This window comes from Staurois parvus, unplaced genomic scaffold (assembly GCF_062004578.1).
Source record: "Staurois parvus isolate SC_StPar_1 unplaced genomic scaffold, SC_StPar_1.0 ptg000092l, whole genome shotgun sequence".
NCBI classification, from domain to species: Eukaryota; Metazoa; Chordata; class Amphibia; order Anura; family Ranidae; genus Staurois; species Staurois parvus.
In genome coordinates, this window is record NW_028317888.1 from 3814718 (window position 1) to 3833678 (window position 18961).

Here is an 18961-nt window from a genome sequence, read left to right on the forward strand (position 1 = left end):
ACTCCTCCATGGAGAAATAGACAGTGACACCCTGACACCTTATAGGAACCTGACACACACAATGATACAGTCACCATCCAGACACATCCCTTGTCTGTTACTGGAGAATGTCCCAGAATTCCCGGCACCGCTCACCTCTCCTGTCAGCAGCTCAGTGATCTCTCTGGTGACTTCTAGAATCTTCTTCTTCTTTCTCTCTTCTATCAGGGAGGGAGGTGGAGGCAATGTGATGTCATATGATCTCCAGACTTCACAGGAGGAAAACTCTACATCTGAACACAAATAGTCACATCAAATGATATTCCCAGAATCCTCCTCACCTCTCCATTCAGGTCTCCATTTTATTAAAGCCCCACTTCAGGCTGAGGTATAATTTCCCCCCACAGGACCCCCACACTACGCAGGGTATAAGGAATTCTGACGTCATTACACACAACGCAGGACCAACAGTTCTGTTTTGCTTATGAGGAGGCCAAGGGTACCCACATCCTAAGACCATAGAATAAAAAGAAAGGAGCCAAATGGAGGGACATTGGGAGGAGGGGCTGTGAGGTCAGTGTGATGTCATAGGATTCTCTGACTCCGGATGGAGGGACATTGGGGGGAGGGGCTGTGAGGTCAGTGTGATGTCATAGGATTATCTGACTCCGGATGGAGGGACATTGGGGGGAGGAGCTGTGAGGTCAGTGTGATGTCATAGGATTCTCTGACTCCGGATGGAGGGACATTTGACTCTGGATGGAGGGACATTGGGAGGAGGAGCTGTGAGGTCAGTGTGATGTCATAGGATTTTCTGACTCTGGATGGAGGGACATTGGGGGAGGAGCTGTGAGGTCAGTGTGATGTCATAGGATTCTCCATCCCTCGCCATTTATAAAAGTGGTATAATCCTTTGATATAGACTGATGAGGTGAGAAAGTGATTGGTGGGAAAGGTGACACCTCTCCACAATGAGGAGAATGTTCCGGCCCCGGAAGTGGGGGAATGTTCTGCCCCTGAAGGGGTTAATCTGGGTTCCCACACTATATATGTGTGTATCATCATCTGCTGGAGATAAAAGACGTCACAGTGACTATGGAGGAAGAGGACGGACGTGACTATGGAGGAAGAGGACGGACATGACTATGAGGAAGAGAATGGACGTGACTATGGAGGAAGAGGATGGACATGACGGGGGGTTACTTGGTGTAAATAGGAAATAACATCTTATTACCTCCTCTGCTGCCACTTCCACCAACGTCTCCTCTCTGCTTCCTCTCAACTCACCTCTCACCCAAAACTTCCTGTTTGTATCTGACATCACTTCCTGTCTGTGCCTGACATCACTTCCTGTCTTCCATAGAGATTTCCAGTCTGGGTAGAAGTGAGATCCCCACCTTGTGGAGCTCAGAGGAACTGCAGCCCCGAGAAGCGTCTGGTAGTGTGGCCCCGGCCTTGTGCTGGGTGTGTATGGACTGTAGATCCTTGTGTAGGGAGGAAATGACTCCTATCTGTGACTGCTGTAACCTGCTGACTGGCATCTCCTTTGAATTCTGACACTTGCACTGGATACACACAAGGCAGTCAGGGATTTCAGCCCCTCCCTTCTCCTCTCAGACTGTAATACAGAGAGAGCCAATCAGAAGAGGTATTAAAGGAGCCAATGACAGGGACTTTCTCAAGCAGGAGGTGCAGCTGCAAAGCATTGTGGGATATGCAGTCCTGAACAGAAATGGCCTGATAGGCTGATATGAGGGATGGAACTACAGAGACCAGCATGCTTAGTGAGAGCAGAGTGAAGGACTCCATCTTGTTTTTCCTGAGGGGAGGCAGTCTGCATGTGGCAGGAGACAGTCTGGACCTGGCAGAGAAGTGCTCAGGGTCAGTTCACTCCATGTTTAGGTATCTGCATCAGTCAGGGAACATCCAACCTGAGAGATGTGGCCTACAGTACAGTGCCTACACCGACAGTGTGAAGGGCTCATCGTGAGGTGACCACAGGAGCCGCTCATTTCCAGGACCATGGTTTGGGCCTTAGTCCCAGGATCTGGTGAGAGGGATTTTGCCCCCTGGCAGATGACAGGAACACGGCACACAGAGACATGACACTTCTCCCATACTCACCAGGCACTGGGTTGTGTAGATGGTCCTGCTATACAGACACAGTGTTTGCTTTGCTATACAAATCCTGCCACGGGATTACAATGATACTTTACCATAGGAGTGTAAGTGCACCAATGAAAGTGTCTCGCTGAAGACCCCAACATTCATCCTGTTACCAAGAGACTGAAGTTACTGGTGCCATACGGGCACGCGCATGCGTATTCAGGCCTCTATATTGCATGGTGTGGGAGGGAATAGCTCTACCTTGGAAAGTAGCTATGAAGCATCAGTTGGGCGCAGTGTTTGCCTATTGGGCTTGTGGTGTCGGGGGTTAGAAGGGAGAAGTCTGACACCACAGAGAGTCATCCTTCTGCTCTCCTCCTGCTTGGACATCATAGAGCTGAGTTTATGTAAAGGGGTTTAGACCCACTTTGAGGGCGCCATGTAAGTGTTTCCTCTGCTCTTGGGGTTATTCACGGTTGGAATCCCCTGAAAGCAGCCTGAGTGTAAAAGTGAGTTATATTGCTTCCGGTCTCAGGATTTGCTGTTCTCTGGATTCACCGAACGTATACCTGTTGTTCATGTTTATTACTTCCCATAGAGGTCTTACAGTAAAGCTGATCTCTGTGTTTATTATACCGTGTGTGCTTTTCATTGGTCCTTGTACTTCACTATTGTCAGGGGTGTCAGTTGGGGCTGAGACAGTTCTTGGGGTTGGGAGGCAGAGTGCTGGAGTGAACAAACTTACCCCCTTTGGGGGGATCGCTACACTGATAGAGGGGTCACCTCCACTCCCACCAAGGAGGACAGAAATATATGACTGCCTAGTCCAGCCTTCCTCAGCCAGGGGTCCTCCAAAGGGTTCTCGGGGTTCCTTCAGCAATGAACAATTCCTGTGTGAATCTGTCAGATTACAAGTCCCCATTATCTGGGTAAGGGGGTGTCAATCATCACACGTCGCTGACATTTACAAATCTAGAGAAGAGTTTTAAATTGCCAACAAATTACATTTCCCTCCCAGATTCCTTTTTACAGTCAGCCGATGCGGGGCCGCTGCATTTTTCAAAGTCCTGCTTGTCACATTTTTAGTGCAGGTTTGGTGTGGTAAAAAAAAAGCCACACAAAAAATGCACCTCCCCATTGAAATCAATGGAAAACATGGCAAACCACATCAAAAATGCACCTGCCTTGTGTTTTTGGTGCAGTTTGTGAGTCACATGCATTGCCTGCACTTGTTGGGGGGTCAAAGAACAGCCTCATTCACTTCAATGGGTCACATTCAGCAGGAGCTACACCCATCAAAAGTGACATCTTGGGGATAATTCCTGCTGTGACTGCAAAGACAACCATCACTACTGGGATATGTGTAGACACTGCCCACTGCCTCTGCAGATATAGGGGGTAGTAAAAGTTCAGCTCAACTGTGAGGTCTAACAATATAAAGGAAAACTCTGCTTCAAAACTAAATAAGTGTGGGGTTCCCCTTTAATATCCATACCAGACCCTCATCCAACATTAGGAGAAGTATGAAGATGAAGGGGAACTCCACTTTAAAAATGAACTAATGATAACACGGTGTTATCTTATTGACAAATGGTGGGTCCCCCATATACCCCAGTAATGGTTGGCTCCCCTGAACTCCATTGTAATGGGGGGTTCCCCCACACACCCAAGCAATGGTGCCCCCCCACGCACACACCCTGGTAATGGTGAGCCCTCCCGCACACACCCAGGTTATGATGGATTCCTCCATACATATAAGTAATGGTAGGTCCCCCTGCATAGCCCAGCAATGGGGGTTTTCCCCACAAACCCTGGTAAAGGTAGGTCCCCCCACACACCCCTGCCATGGGCCCATTAGCACACCTAGGATTGACACAGGGGGTGATGCCAGTTAGAGGGGTGGGAGATTAGTGAACATTCTCTCCTGGATCCCCCCTTCCTTCATTGAACATTTACTCCTGGATTTCCACTTCCCATGGTGAACATTCACTCCTGGATTTCTCCCTCCTGGAGTGAGCATTCGTTCATGGATATCACCTTCCTTCAGTGAATGTTCACTCCTGGATCCCCCTTCCTTCAGTGAACATTGACTGGTGGATATCAGAGGATGGGGAGACATCAGAGGTCCATCAGCTTCATCAGATGACAGGGGAGTCATCAGAGGTCCATCAGATTCATCAGATGACAGGAGAGACATCAGAAGTCCATCAGCTTCATCTGAGAATGGGGAGACATCAAAATGTCCATCAGCTTCATTGTAGAACAAGGGAGACATCAGAGGTCCATCAGCTTCATCAGATGACAGGAGATACATTAGAAGTCTATCAGCTTCATCTGAGAACAGGGGAGACATCAAAATGTCCATCAGCTTCATTGTAGAACAAGGGAGACATCTGAGGTCCATCAGCTTTATCAGAGGACAGGGGAGTCATCAGAGGTCCATCAGCTTCATCAGAGGATAGGCACACATCAGAGGTCCATCAGCCTCATTGGAGACGGGAGACATCAGAGGTCCATTAGCTTCATCAGAGGACAGAGGAGAAATCAGAGGTCTATCAGCTTCATCAGAGGACAGAGGAGAAATCAAAGGTCTATCAGCTTCATCAGAGGACAGAGGAGAAATCAAAGGTCTATCAGCTTCATCAGAGGACAGGGGAGACATCAGAGGTCCATCAGCCTCATTGGAGACAGGGGAGACATCAGAGGTCCATTAGCTTTATCAGAGGACAGAGGAGAAATCAGTGGTCTATCAGCCTAATCAGAGGACAGGGGAGACATTAGAGGTCCATCAGCTTCATCATAGGACAAGGGAGACATCAGAGTTCCATCAGCTTTATTGGAGGACAGGGGAGTCATCAGAGGTCCATCAGCTTCATCAGAGGACAGGGGAGACATCAGAGGTCCATCAGCTTTATTGGATGACAGAGGAGTCATCAGAGGCTGTCACGGATCCCACCCACATGCACACGCCCACAGCGACTAGCTAACCGAGGCATGCATGTCTGGCCATGACTTGGTGTAAAGAGGGAATGAGGGGGACTTATTTTGTCACAGCCCGCACTACCTCTCCTCTCATATTAGGACCCATGCAGTTTATGTTGTCTATATGGAGGAGGTGTAGGGTTAGATTCATCCTAGGCTCTAAGTGTTCCCCCTTGACCAACATCATTTTTAATCCAAGTCTCCCAGATAGTCTGGCCATTGGTCGAGTCCCTCCTTGGGCTGAGGTTTATCTATTCCAATTGTGACATTTGGTCAATCCCGTAATTCACAACCTTAAATCCTTCCCTGACATTCAAAAAGCTGCTCGCATTCCACCCCATCAGTATTTTATCTACAGATACAACACATTTTTGCCTCCAAAGCCTCTTCTCTGACTCTTGAACAACCTACCCCTTTAGATCATATCTGCATCCAAGGCCCACACCACCGGGACATCATTTCCGCTACGTATACATTGCTTGTAGATGTCGCCCTTTTTCTATTGGCTCTCCCCTTTATATGTGTAAATGGTCCCGTTTCCTTCAATGTGATATTGGGTTGGATCAATGGAGTAGGATTTGGGAGGCCTCTTCTAAATCTTCTGTGTGTGTAATGTGTACAGAAAATCCTTCTAAGACCCCCATGTTTTGGTATCGGACCCCTGAGGTTCTCCATGATAGTAACCTGAATGTTTCTTCTGTTTGCTGGTGTTGTGGGACGGAAACTGCGACTCTTTTCCACATTTTTTGGGATTGCCGGTCCATTGCACCCTTTTGGAGGAGGTCCTTACCCCATTGTGGTTACTTCTGCGGGCTCCTGTCCCTTTTGAGCCCATTTACTTTCTGTTGGGTCTACCTTTTCGGGTCTCTCTAAATGTGCAGGAAACTTTCCACCTACATTCTGAGGGCAGCCAGGAGAACCATTCCCATGCATTGGCTGTCTTCTATGTCCCCCATGTTACCGGCACTGATGAAGGTCAGAGCAGAAATGAGAAAGTTGGAGTACCTACCTGCTTTACACCCTGCTACTGTCCCTGCGCTGAAGGCAGTTCAGGACCCACGGGACACCTATGACACCGATCTGTCTGCTCCGATCGTTTGTGATTGATGGCCATGTCACTGTTTTGTATTGACATTGTATGTTCTTATGTACCTCTCATCGATGAGCTGCTTTATCAGCCTTCTCTCCCTCTCTGCTTTTATTTTACATTTACCTTTGTGGCTGCTTGTTGTAATATGTGACATAGAGATGGAAATGGGTGATAATAGGCTGCAGGAGATCCGCTGAGACGTAGAGAGGGAAATGGGTGCCAATAGGCTGCAGGAGATCCGCTGAGACGTAGAGAGGGAAATGGGTGCTAATAGGCTGCAGGAGATCTGCCGAGACATAGAGAGGGAAATGGGAGCTAATAGGCTGCAGGAGATCCGCTGAGACATAGAAAGGGAAATGGGTGCTAATAGGCTGCAGGAGATCTGCCGAGACATAGAGAGGGAAATGGGTGCTAATAGACTGCAGGAGATCTGCCGAGACATAGAGAGGGAAATGGGTGCTAATAGGCTGCAGGAGATCCGCTGAGACATAGAGAGGGAAATGGGTGCTAATAGGCTGCAGGAGATCTGCTGAGACATAGAGAGAGAAATGGGTGCTAATAGGCTGCAGGAGATCTGCTGAGACATAGAGAGGGAAATGGGTGCTAATAGGCTGCAGGAGATCTGCCGAGACATAAAGAGGGAAATGGGTGCTAATAGGCTGCAGGAGATCCGCTGAGACATAAAAAGGGAAATGGGTGCTAATAGGCTGCAGGAGATCCGCTGAGACATAGAAAGGGAAATGGGAGCTAATAGGCTGCAGGAGATCCGCTGAGACATAGAAAGGGAAATGGGTGCTAATAGGCTGCAGGAGATCGGCTGAAACATAGAAAGGGAAATGGGAGCTAATAGGCTGCCGGAGATCCGCTGAGACATAGAGAGGGAAATGGGAGCTAATAGGCTGCAGGAGATCCGCTGAGACATAGAGAGGGAAATGGGAGCTAATAGGCTGCAGGAGATCCGCTGAGACATAGAAAGGGAAATGGTTGCTAATAGGCTGCAGGAGATCCGCTGAGACATAGAAAGGGAAATGGGTGCTAATAGGCTGCAGGAGATCCGCTGAGACATAGAAAGGGAAATGGGTGCTAATAGGCTGCAGGAGATCCGCTGAGACGTAGAGAGGGAAATGGGTGCTAATAGGCTGCAGGAGATCCGCTGAGACATAGAGAGGGAAATGGGTGTTAATAGGCTGCAGGAGATCCGCTGAGACATAGAGAGGGAAATGGGCGCTAATAGGCTGCAGGAGATCTGCTGAGACATAGAGATGGAAGTAGGTGCTAATAGGCTGCAGGAGATCTGCCGAGACAAAGAAAGGGAAATGGGTGCTAATAGGCTGCAGGAGATCCGCTGAGATATAGAGTGGGAAATGGGAGCTAATAGGCTGCAGAAGATCCGCCGAGACATAGAGAGGGAAATGGGTGCTAATAGGCTGCAGGAGATCCGTTGAGACAATGAAATGTGTATGAAATGGATGGATGTGCAGACACTCCCAGAAGATGATGTCATTATGAGTGGATTGATATATATTTTTGCATTGTCCCCCCCAGAAGGATCAGGTTTGGCGGGATCGCTCTCATTAGCTATACATTTGTATTTTGTGTTCTGTGTTTGTAAGACTTTTCTATATGTAATAAGAGATGTTTGTTGAACAGTTGGTTACATAAGAGTTACATTTATTTCTTCTTCCTTTATTCAGTAATGTTTCATCTCCCGTAGTATCCCTGTAAGGTACATATTATACAGGAAGGGGGATTATGGGATGGATCTCGGGGCTGCAGTTCCTCTGAACTCCACAAGGTGGGGATCTCACCTATACTCACACAGGAAGTCTCTATGGAATGCAGACAGGAAGTGATGTCAGGTACAGACAGGAAGTGATGTCAGGTACAGACAGGAAGTGATGTCAGGGACAGACAGGAAGTTCCAGATGAGAGGTGAGGCGGGAAGAAGTATAGAGGAGACGTTGGTGGAAGTGGCAGCAGAGGAGGTAATAAGATGTTATTTCCTATTTACAACAAATGTATATAAATCTGAGGCTCTTTTAGGAATGTTTTTGGCTTTAAAAAATGAAAGGGGCTTTATAGCAACTTAAATGTGTAATATGTGTAACATTGTTCTGTTTATCTCCTCCTCCCCTCCCCCGCCTGTCTCCAGCACCGCACCCGGGGACTAGCAGGGAGGGGAGAGACCTTGCAGTGTAATGAGAACCGATTGGCTGCTCCTCAGGAAAGGGGAGTGTCCGGCTTATCCTTTCTCCCTTTCACTCCCAGAGCCGTTTTTGCATTTTTTGCACACATTAAAAAAATCATTTAAGTCTGAAGATGACACAAAACCCCCAAAATATCAATTTTCTGAAAGTAGAGACTTTAGAGAATAAAATAGTGGCAGTTCTAATTTTTTATGTCACAAAATATTATCACAAAGTCTAGGAAATGCCAAATTTAATTAAAAAATACACTTAAGTTAATTTCAGGGCACAAAAAGCAATAAATGACCCATTTATGTGTAAAAATATAAAAGCCGAGGTTGCAGCGAGTAAATAGATATCCAACATGTCAAACCTTAAGTTGTGTGTGCTGAAATGGTGACAACCTTTAGTCCCGGTATTATCTATAGGGGACACATTTATAGCCCCTTCTAGGTCATCAGTATAGAGTACGGAGGAGGTCTGCTCCTAGAATTATCCTCTCATTCTGGTGTGACCGGCGATATGTAACGTGTATCACAATCAATGTTATCACGTGTAGGCGCTCCAGCGTGTGCTCTTACATTTGGGCGTGCATATATGTGGGGGTGGGGAGCCTTAACATTTTTTAAAGGGAGGAGTTATGTACTTGGGTGTAACTTTAATTGTTTACAATTAAAAAAAAAATTTACTTAAGGGGACAAAGTCCTCTATGAGATGACTTTTGATGAGAGGTTCTCTTTATTGAGACATCCAGGGTCTAAAAGACCCCCAATGTCTCCCCTGTACTCCATTGGATGTAATGTAGTGCACATCGCACCGCATTACATTCTTTGCCGTCCTCGATGGTCGGGAAATCTGTCATAATGTCACTTCTGGGTCAGGACAAGAAGGGAGTGAACGTGTCCGCTCTCCTCCATCCCCTCTACCCTCCGACACCCGCTGACCTGGGCCCACAGATGGGCAAGCAGAGCCGGGGAAGCATAGTAGGTACAGGAGAGGTTCACACACACGGGGTGGCAGAGGCTGGCACCTGAAAGGAGAGCCCTGCGGCTTGCCCTCAGCAGGGATAAAGATTAAACACAATACTTGCCCGGCCCCCAGAACTACATGTCCCGGGCGTCGGGTGATGTAAAGTGACCATCCCTGCATGATGAGCCGACATTGACCTCACAGCACTGCCTCAGAGCAAACTAGTCATAGGAAGGATCAGATTTATCATTCCTTGTCTGCAGATCTAAAACTCATCAAACCAGTTCAGAGACCAAACAAACCCAACAGAGAAAAGGGGCCCCGGACCTCAAAATTGTAGTAAACACTAAACAGTCCGAACTAAATGTGTTCCCATGGGGGGAGTAGTTCTTCCCTGTCCAGCAACCCTCCTATTCCCCCCTCACATCCACATCCTATTATTGTGTGACCAATACCATCCAAATCATTCTTACTTTCATTTCCCAAAGTTATCCGTCTACAAGGAGACCTGTATAGATCACATGATGGCACCAATGAGGATGGAGGAGGACCGGAGTCACATGACTGAGAAGATACTAAACCTCACCCTGGAGATCATCTACCTGCTGACCGGAGAGGTGAGGAGGATTCTGGGAGGTCACATGACATCACTCATCTCTATTAATAAAACACAGACCTGACCGGAGAGGTGAGGAGGATTCTGGGAGGTCACATGACATCACTCTCATCTCTATTAATAAAACACAGTCCTGACCGGAGAGGTGAGGAGGATTCTGGGAGGTCACATGACATCACTCTCATCTCTATTAATAAAACACAGACCTGACCGGAGAGGTGAGGAGGATTCTGGGAGGTCACATGACATCACTCTCATCTCTGATAATAAAACACAGACCTGACCGGAGAGGTGAGGAGGATTCTGGGAGGTCACATGACATCACTCTTATCGCTATTAACCACTTGAGCTCCAGAGGATTTACCCCCCTTAATGACCAAGCCTCTTTTTGCTACTCGGCGCTGCACTAATTCAACTGATAATTGCGCGGTCATGCAATGCTGCACCCAAACGAAATTTACATCCTTTTTTTCACACAAATAGAGCTTTCTTTCGGTGGTATTTGATCACCTGTGCGCTTTTTATTTTTCACGCTATAAACAAAAAAAGGCCAAAAATTTTGAAGAAAAACAATATTTTTTACTTTCAGCTATTAAAAATATATAGTAAACTCAAAGTTGGTTATAAATTTAGGTCAAAATGTATTCTGCTCCATGTTTTTGGTAAAAAAAAATCCCAATAAGTGTATATTGTTTGCTTTGTGTGATAGTTATAGCGTCTACAAACTATGGGATAGATACTGCAATTTACACCATTATTTTGCTATACAGCGCTGCGCTAGTTTAATGGACAATTGCGCGGTCATGCAATACGGTACATAAATGAAATTTACATCCTTTTTTTCCCCACAAATTGAGCTTTCTTTCGGTGGTATTTGATCGCCTGTGCGGTTTTTATTTTTTGCGCTATAAAAAAAAAGGCTGACAATTTTGAGGAAAAAAAAAACAATATTTTGGACTTTTTGCTATAAAACATGTCCAGTAAAAAAAAAATGCAAAAATCAAATTTAGTTATAAATTTCTGCCAAAATGCATTCTGCGACATGTCTTTGCTAAAAAAAACCCCAATATGTGTAAATTAATTGGTTTATGTGAAAGTTATAGCGTCTACAAATGGCGGGAAAGATACTGGGATTTTTAGGGTTTTTTTTATACTAATAATGGCGGCGATCAGCGAATTATGGCGGCGATCAGGGACTTATGGCGGCGATCAGCGACTTATGGCGGGACTGCGGCGGACATTCTGACATTGGGGTGTACTGACTTGGGGTCACTGACATCCCCAAAAACACTAATACAGTGATCAGTGCAAAAAAAAAAAACTGACACTGCACTAATGGCAATGGGGAGGAAGGGGTTAACTTTATTTAGCAGGGAAGGGTTATAGGAGTGAGGGGAGTGTTTTACTAGGGGGCGGGGTGTGTACTGGGTGGGACAAGGCTGATCGAGAAAGAGAAACTGTTCTTTCTCGATCAGCTCATCCTCAAGCTGACAGAGAAGTGACAGACAGCACAGCTACTGCAGCTGTGCTCTCTGTCACTGTTTACCACCGATCGCCGGGACATAGCCGCTAAGGAGCGGCTGTGACCCGGCGACTGACATCTGCGGCGGTGATCCGTGGGACAAATAGGGCGGCAGCGCGCCTCGCGCGCGCCCCTTATTTGTTTACAAAACACACATTTTAAAACGTGGTTTTGCCTGCGAGTGCCGCCCTGCCACCTTATATGTACAGTGGTTGGGCGGCATGCGGTTAATAAAACACAGACCTGACCGGAGAGGTGAGGAGGATTCTGGGAGATCACATGACATCACTCTCATCTCTATTAATAAAACACAGACCTGACCGGAGAGGTGAGCAGGATTCTGGGAGGTCACATGACATCACTCTCATCTCTATTAATAAAACACAGACCTGACCGGAGAGGTGAGGAGGATTCTGGGAGGTCACATGACATCACTCTCATCTCTATTAATAAAACACAGACCTGACCGGAGAGGTGAGGAGGATTCTGGGAGGTCACATGATGTCACTCTCATCTCTATTAATAAAACACAGACCTGACTGGAGAGGTGAGGAGGATTCTGGGAGGTCACATGACATCACTCTTGTCTATTCTGGTCAATAGACCATTTTATTTTTGCACACATTTAGATGATGTCAGGTGGTTGATGTTTTATTTGTCTCCTGATCTGTAGGATTATGTTGTAAAGAAGAAGTCTAGTGGGGAGCCAATCTCAGGAGGATGGAGCAGAACCCGGAGCCTCACCATGGTGCCTCCATCTCATTCTCTGATACCTGAGAGGGAGAAAGAGCAGAAGATTCTGGAACTGACCACCATGATGGTCCATCAGCTGACAGGAGAGGTGAGCGGTGCCGGGAATTCTGGGACATTCTCCAGTAACAGACAAGGGATGTGTCTGGATGGTGACTGTATCATTGTGTGTGTCAGGTTCCTATAAGGTGTCAGGGTGTCACTGTCTATTTCTCCATGGAGGAGTGGGAGTATTTAGAAGGACACAAGGATCTCTACAAGGACGTCATGATGGACAATCAGCCGCCCCTCACATCACCGGGTAAGAGGAGACTTTATTGTAAAGGAGAGAGCAGTACGGAGGATCCACCTAGATCCCCCATCATCTGATAAACACATAGAAACAATGGATTCAGTCAGTGTGTGTGTTTCCTACAGATGGATCCAGTCATGGGAACCCACCAGAGAGATGTCCCCGTCCTCTGTATTCCCGGGATTCCACACAGGAAGGTCACACCATCCCTCACCATCATCAGGTAGATGAGGACAATCACTGATAGTATCATTAGGATCTGTACATTATCTGCATTGTTACCGTTGATGGCATTTTTATTATATATTCAGAGTGGAAACCTGAGAGATCCTAAAGTTGAGGTTAAAGAAGAGATAAAAGAGGAGGAGGATGAGGATGGGGTGATGGAGGAGTCAGAGCTTCTAAAAGAACACAAAGATCTGTACCAGGACACCATGGTGGAGTCATCCAGCTACAGGAACCCACCAGAGAGATGTCCCCGTCCTCTGTATTCCCGGGATTCCACACAGGAAGGTCACACCATCCCTCACTATTACAAGGTTGGTGGGATGCAGCATCTAGAACATGGATTCATAGAGACAATGTGTGTTTTTTTTATGTAACCTTACATTTTACAGATGATGTTTTCTCTCATTTCCTTGATTTAGAGTGGAGATCCAATCGATATAGAATTTGAGGTGAAAGCAGAAGAAGAAGAGGCGTATGTGAGGGATGATCAGCAGTCTATGGAGGAGGATGGAATAACGGGGACATTTATAGAGGAGGACACTCCTACAGAGATCAGCACAGGTGGGTCATGAACACTAAATCCATTCCTCCACCCATACTGCTCACTGATTGGTCCAGAGTAGGGCGGGGACTGGGTGATATCAGCCTGTAATCCCCTGGTCACTTTCCTGAGCTGTGTTCCCCGTCCTGTATTCCTGGATTTCTCTCGGATAATCTTCCTTCTCTGTGCTGCAGACACAATTTATGTATCTAGACTGGATTTATGGAGGTTCTGGGGTTCAGCTGGCAGAAAAATGTGGATTTTCACTATAGACTTTACTAGATCTGGGCACCTGGGGTGTGTGATTTGGGTATTCTGTCCCATGTCCGGGTCTAGTAAGATCTCTGACAGAACAATTCTCCCAGGGTTCCTTGCTCTGTGGTCTGCTGGCTGTGCCGGGTGGAGGGATATGTCTGTAGTGTCTCAAACCCAAGTCACTGAGTGCAGTCTCAGGAGATGGGAGGCAGCGGTGTGGGATCTCTGCAACTTGTCTACAGTAAACATTTAATGTTCCACTGATTACTGAATACAATATTATGAGTCCTGACCCTTACATTGTATAATTTATATTGTACATTACATACTCCTGACCCCTGCACTATATACTCTATGTTGTACATTACATACTCCTGACCCCTGCACTATATACTCTGTTGTACATTACATACTCCTGACCCCTGCACTATATACTCTATGTTGTACATTACACACTCCTGACCCCTGCACTATATATTCTATGTTGTACATTACATACTCCTGACCCCTGCACTATATACTCTGTTGTATATTACATACTCCTGACCCCTGCACTATATACTCTATGTTGTACATTACATACTCCTGACCCCTGCACTATTTATTCTGTTGTACATTCCACAGTCCTGACTTCTGCTCTTCCCCCTCCCCACACTGCTATATATACACATAATATGGATTCTCTTTTGTTACCCCCATTTCCTCCCAGCTGGACATTTTATATCGGATGATGTGATTGGAGCACAGACTTTTACATGGTGATAATAATGTGATCACATCCTCCAACTTTGGCCCCTAAACAGAAAGTGATAATGAGGGAGGAGTCAATACCCCAATGATGGTGGTCTTCAGGATCAGTCCAGTCTTCATCTTGGTTGTTCTCCCCCCATCCTCACTCTCTGACCTCTGGTGTGGCTCAGCCCCGCTGTTCTTCATGACTAAATCATGGAGTAAATAAGGAAGTGCAGTACTTCTTGTGTTGGGAAGATGGCGATGAGTGATAGAGGGGGTGGGGCCCCTCGTCCTATAATCCCCTCATCACTGTCCCTCCTATAAAAGACAGTTCTGGTTGTTTCCTCACTCTCTGACTAAGGTCCATGAATAAAGAAATGACCTGGTAGGAGATCAGAGGAGCCATTTCCTAGTTCCCTTGAGGGTGGAATTGTAAGCTCCTCAGAGACCAAGCTGCCTGATGTGGGCGGAGTCCTGGTTTGGGGGAGCCAATCAGCTCCTGTCTAGTAATCATCTTTGTCTTTGTATTTTAGTCCATGGCCGGGAGATGAGGAAAACCTCCGAGGATTGTCTCACTTTGTCTCCAGACTGGAAAGTAGAAGATGAGGACATCACACAGTATAGTCCAGGAGAAAACCCGGCTCCCTCCAATGTCCATCCGGCACCACCCAGTGTAGATGGACCATCGGATTCCTCGTATCCTGAGGAACCTCAGACTGTGCGGGACCGGGCCGGCCTTCCAAGAGGGAAGCGATTCTCCTGTACTGACTGTGGGAAATTTTTCAACTTTAAATCCAATCTTAGTAGGCATAAAAGATCTCACACGGGGGAAAAGCCATATTCCTGTCCTGAGTGTGGGAAATGTTTTCCAGATAATTCCAGTCTGCACACACATCAGAGATCTCACACGGGGGAAAAGCCGTGTTCCTGTCCTGAGTGCGGGAAATGTTTTCCAGATAATTCCAGTCTGCACACACATCAGAGATCTCACACGGGGGAAAAGCCGTATTCCTGTTCTGAGTGTGGGAAATGTTTTTCACAGAAGTCCAATCTTCATAGTCATCAGAGATCTCACACGGGGGAGAAGCCATATTCCTGCTCTGAGTGCGGGAAATGTTTTTCACAGAAGTCCGATCTTTACAGACATCAGAGATCTCACACGGGGGAGAAGCCATATTCCTGTCCTGAGTGTGGGAAATGTTTTTCAGTGAAATCCAGTCTTTCCAAACATCAGAGATCTCACACGGGGGAAAAGCCGTATTCCTGTCCTGAGTGCGGGAAATGTTTTTCAGATAAGTCCAGTCTGCACACACATCAGAGATCTCTCATGGGGGAACAGCCGTATTCCTGTCCTGAGTGTGGAAAATGTTTTTCACAGAAGTCCCATCTTTTCAGACATCAGAGATCTCACACGGGGAAGAAGCCGTATTCCTGTCCTGAGTGTGGGAAATGTTTTTCACAGAAGTCCCATCTTTTCAGACATCAGAGATCTCACACAGGGGAGAAGCCACTTTCCTGTCCTGAGTGTGGGAAATGTTTTTCACAGAAGTCCAGTCTTTCCAAACATCGGAGATCTCACACGGGGGAGAAGCCATATTCCTGTCCTGAGTGTGGGAAATGTTTTTCACAGAAGTCCCATCTTTTCAGACATCAGCAATCTCACACGGGGGAGAAGCCACTTTCCTGTCCTGAGTGTGGGAAATGTTTTCCACAGAAGTCCAGTCTTTCCAAACATCAGAGATCTCACACGGGGGAGAAGCCGTATTCCTGTCCTGAGTGTGGGAAATGTTTTTCACAGAATTCTCATCTTTCCAGACATCAGCGATCTCACACGGGGGAGAAGCCACTTTCCTGTCCTGAGTGTGGGAAATGTTTTTCACAGAAGTCCAATCTTTACAGACATCAGCGATCTCACACGGGTGAGAAGCCACGTTCCTGTCCTGAGTGAGGGAAATGTTCCTCACTGAAGTCCTTTCTTCCTGTACATCAGGGGTCCCACACAACCCTGGAGGTGTATTAGTGCCTTGAGTGCGGGAAATGTCTTCTAGATGAATGTTGCTGGACATCCCAGCTCTCATGTGGGGAAGAAGCACACCCTGATATACACCTCAGATATACTCCATGGCTGATCTTCATCATGGAAGAAACAGTTCATAAGGAGATCAGAGGTCCCCAAAGACATGGATGAAGTGTAGGTCCGGGTCGGCCATTGATGGCAGGAGAAGAATAAAAATGGAGTCCTGACCTAGAGCACTGGACTGACTTCTCATTGGGGTGCAGCCTATATTCTAGAGATGGTTTGCACCTACATGGAAGGGGGTCTGCTGTGCTGGGGGAGGGGTTATGGGAAGGCTGGAGGAGTATATAAACTAGGATGGAGGGGGGAGGGAGAATTCAATTATAACGGGGTAGACAGATCAGACAGGGGTCAGTACTTATTGGGGGGTGGAATGGGGAAAGATGGGGGGAGGGCTATGGCAGATGGTAAGAAGGTTCCCATGTTACAAACAACCAGTGGAATTGGTACCATTTGTATGAAAATAAAAAATACACAAAATTTGTGTGAACAAGGTGTCAGTGAATGGACGAGGTATCGGTGAATGAACAAGGCGTCGGTGAGTGAACAAGGTGTCAGTGAAAGGACAAGGCGTCGGTGAACAAACAAGGTGTCGGTGAATGGACAAGGTGTCAGTGAATGAAGGAGGTGTCGGTGAATGAATAAGGTGTCGGTGAATGGACAAGGTGTCGGTGAATGGACAAGGTGTCGGTGAATGAAGGAGGTGTCAGTGAATGGAAGTGTTTGTTCCCCAATGTCAGAAGTGTGCCCAGCACAATCGGTGAGTTGGAAGCAGTGCATTTGATGTAAATCCTAGTTTTCTCCATAGACTGATTCTTCTGGTATAACTGTAATATACAAGTAGATGAAGATTTGTAGAATAACTTTTTATATTAGTTTTTTCTCCCCAGTTTAATAGGTTAATCATTCATATTTGGACAACTTTTCTGTTGTATTTAGGAAGGAGACAAATAATCATCACCTTAATAATAACAATGTAAATAGATTTATTCATCTGAAACAACAACATTCCAGCAGATGATATTTTCCATCCATGTTTGGGAACTAATTTGGCTAAACAAAATATATACAGTTGTGTTCACAATAATATCAGTGTGATGAAAAAAGTGACTAAAGCTGCAAATCCTTCTAATCCTTTTATTTCCATCCACACAAATGCATTGGGAACACGACACATTCTATTCCAAATCACAACATGAAGAAAAATACATCAAATTTGTGTTGTTCCTCTAAAAAAAATTGAAGAAAAGTGAATATTAGACGGTTCAAAAAAATGGCCGTGTTTGTATTCTTCTTTACAAACTCAAACATTCACTATATAAACTGAGAAATGTTTGAAGATTTTGCTTTCCTTTGAATGACTTCATGAATATTTGGTTGTAGTCGCACTGTTTCTGAGAACTGCTGTACATCTGTGTTGCATGGAGTCCCCCAACTTCTGGCCCCTGTGATCAGGTATTCCAGCCCAGGATGATTGGACCACATTCCACAGTTCTTCTCTATTTCTTGGTTTGGCCTCAGAAACTGCATTTTTGTCACCCCACAAGTTTTCTATTGGATGAAGATCCGCGGATTGGGCTGGCCGCTCCATAACGTCCATCTTGTTGGTCTGGAACCAAGATGTTGCACGTTTACTGGTGTGTTTGGGGTCGTTGTCTTGTTGGAACACCCATTTCAAGGGCATTTCCTCTGCAGCATAAGGCAGCATGACCTTGTGATGGATTTGGTAAAATGCCTATTTCGTTTCCTATTGTATATATATATATATATATATACGCTATTTCTATAAGTTTTATAAATATTTACTTTTATACTTTAATACATATGTTGTGTGAATATTTTCTGCCTGCTGGGCTTTGTGGTACTATAAGAAATCCTTGCTTAGGAAATGTCTGCTCACACACACAGACCCCCTCCCACCGTGTGATTTGGAAGACAAAAGAATGTTTTTCTCTCTATAAGATAAGATGGAAGCAGATCACACCTATACCATGACGGAGATTGTTTTCGTGTGGAAATGACCAATCAGAGACTAATATAATGCTTATGCTGTTGTCACATGACTCTTGCATCATTCTGCATATATAAGTTCACTTTCTCATTATAATAAACTAGAAGTATTCATAGACTGAGCTTGTGTGTCAGCGTGAGTCTCTTCCAATGTGCGCACATTCCAAAGCTAGCGTCATAAATTAGGACAGGAACAGATAAGCACCGGACATATTTAGTCCTTGACTAAATCAGCTGATGCCGAAATCCAGGACTCCGGGTCATTAACCTGCAGCCAGCCGACCTGAAAGGGCGTTAGGTGTCAGTCAAACTGGACGGGATGGAGACTGATCACCTCTGGAGCATGGTAAGATATATTTTGCTATCTTACCATTGCTTATCCTGTCTTTGTTGTTGATTCATACCTGTGCCTAGTACGGCTGCTAAAGGTCACTAAAGGCAGGTAACCTTGTATGCCCGGAGTTTATTTAAATCTACCTGCATGTGCTTATCTGTTACCTGGGTCTCTGTTGTGTGTTTTTATGTATCAGTCTTGAGGTGGAAGAGGAGTGGACCTACTGAGGGTTTTGACACATAATTTCTCTTGGGTGTGGTAACCTTGTGTGTTGACCACAAGAGAGGAGGTG

At 46.0% G+C, this 18961-nt stretch overlaps 1 protein-coding gene across 1 annotated transcript in view; it reads left to right on the plus strand.

The window, feature by feature from the left end:
* The window catches only part of LOC149468151 (uncharacterized), a 41739-nt gene extending 25158 nt beyond the window's left edge, over positions 1-16581 (plus strand). The window contains exon 5 of the mRNA XM_089670685.1: positions 15233-16581. Within this exon, the coding sequence (XP_089526811.1) occupies positions 15233-16196 (964 nt within the window). The 3' untranslated portion in view covers positions 16197-16581. The remainder of the gene's footprint in view (positions 1-15232) is intronic.
* Positions 16582-18961: the final 2380 nt, after the last annotated feature.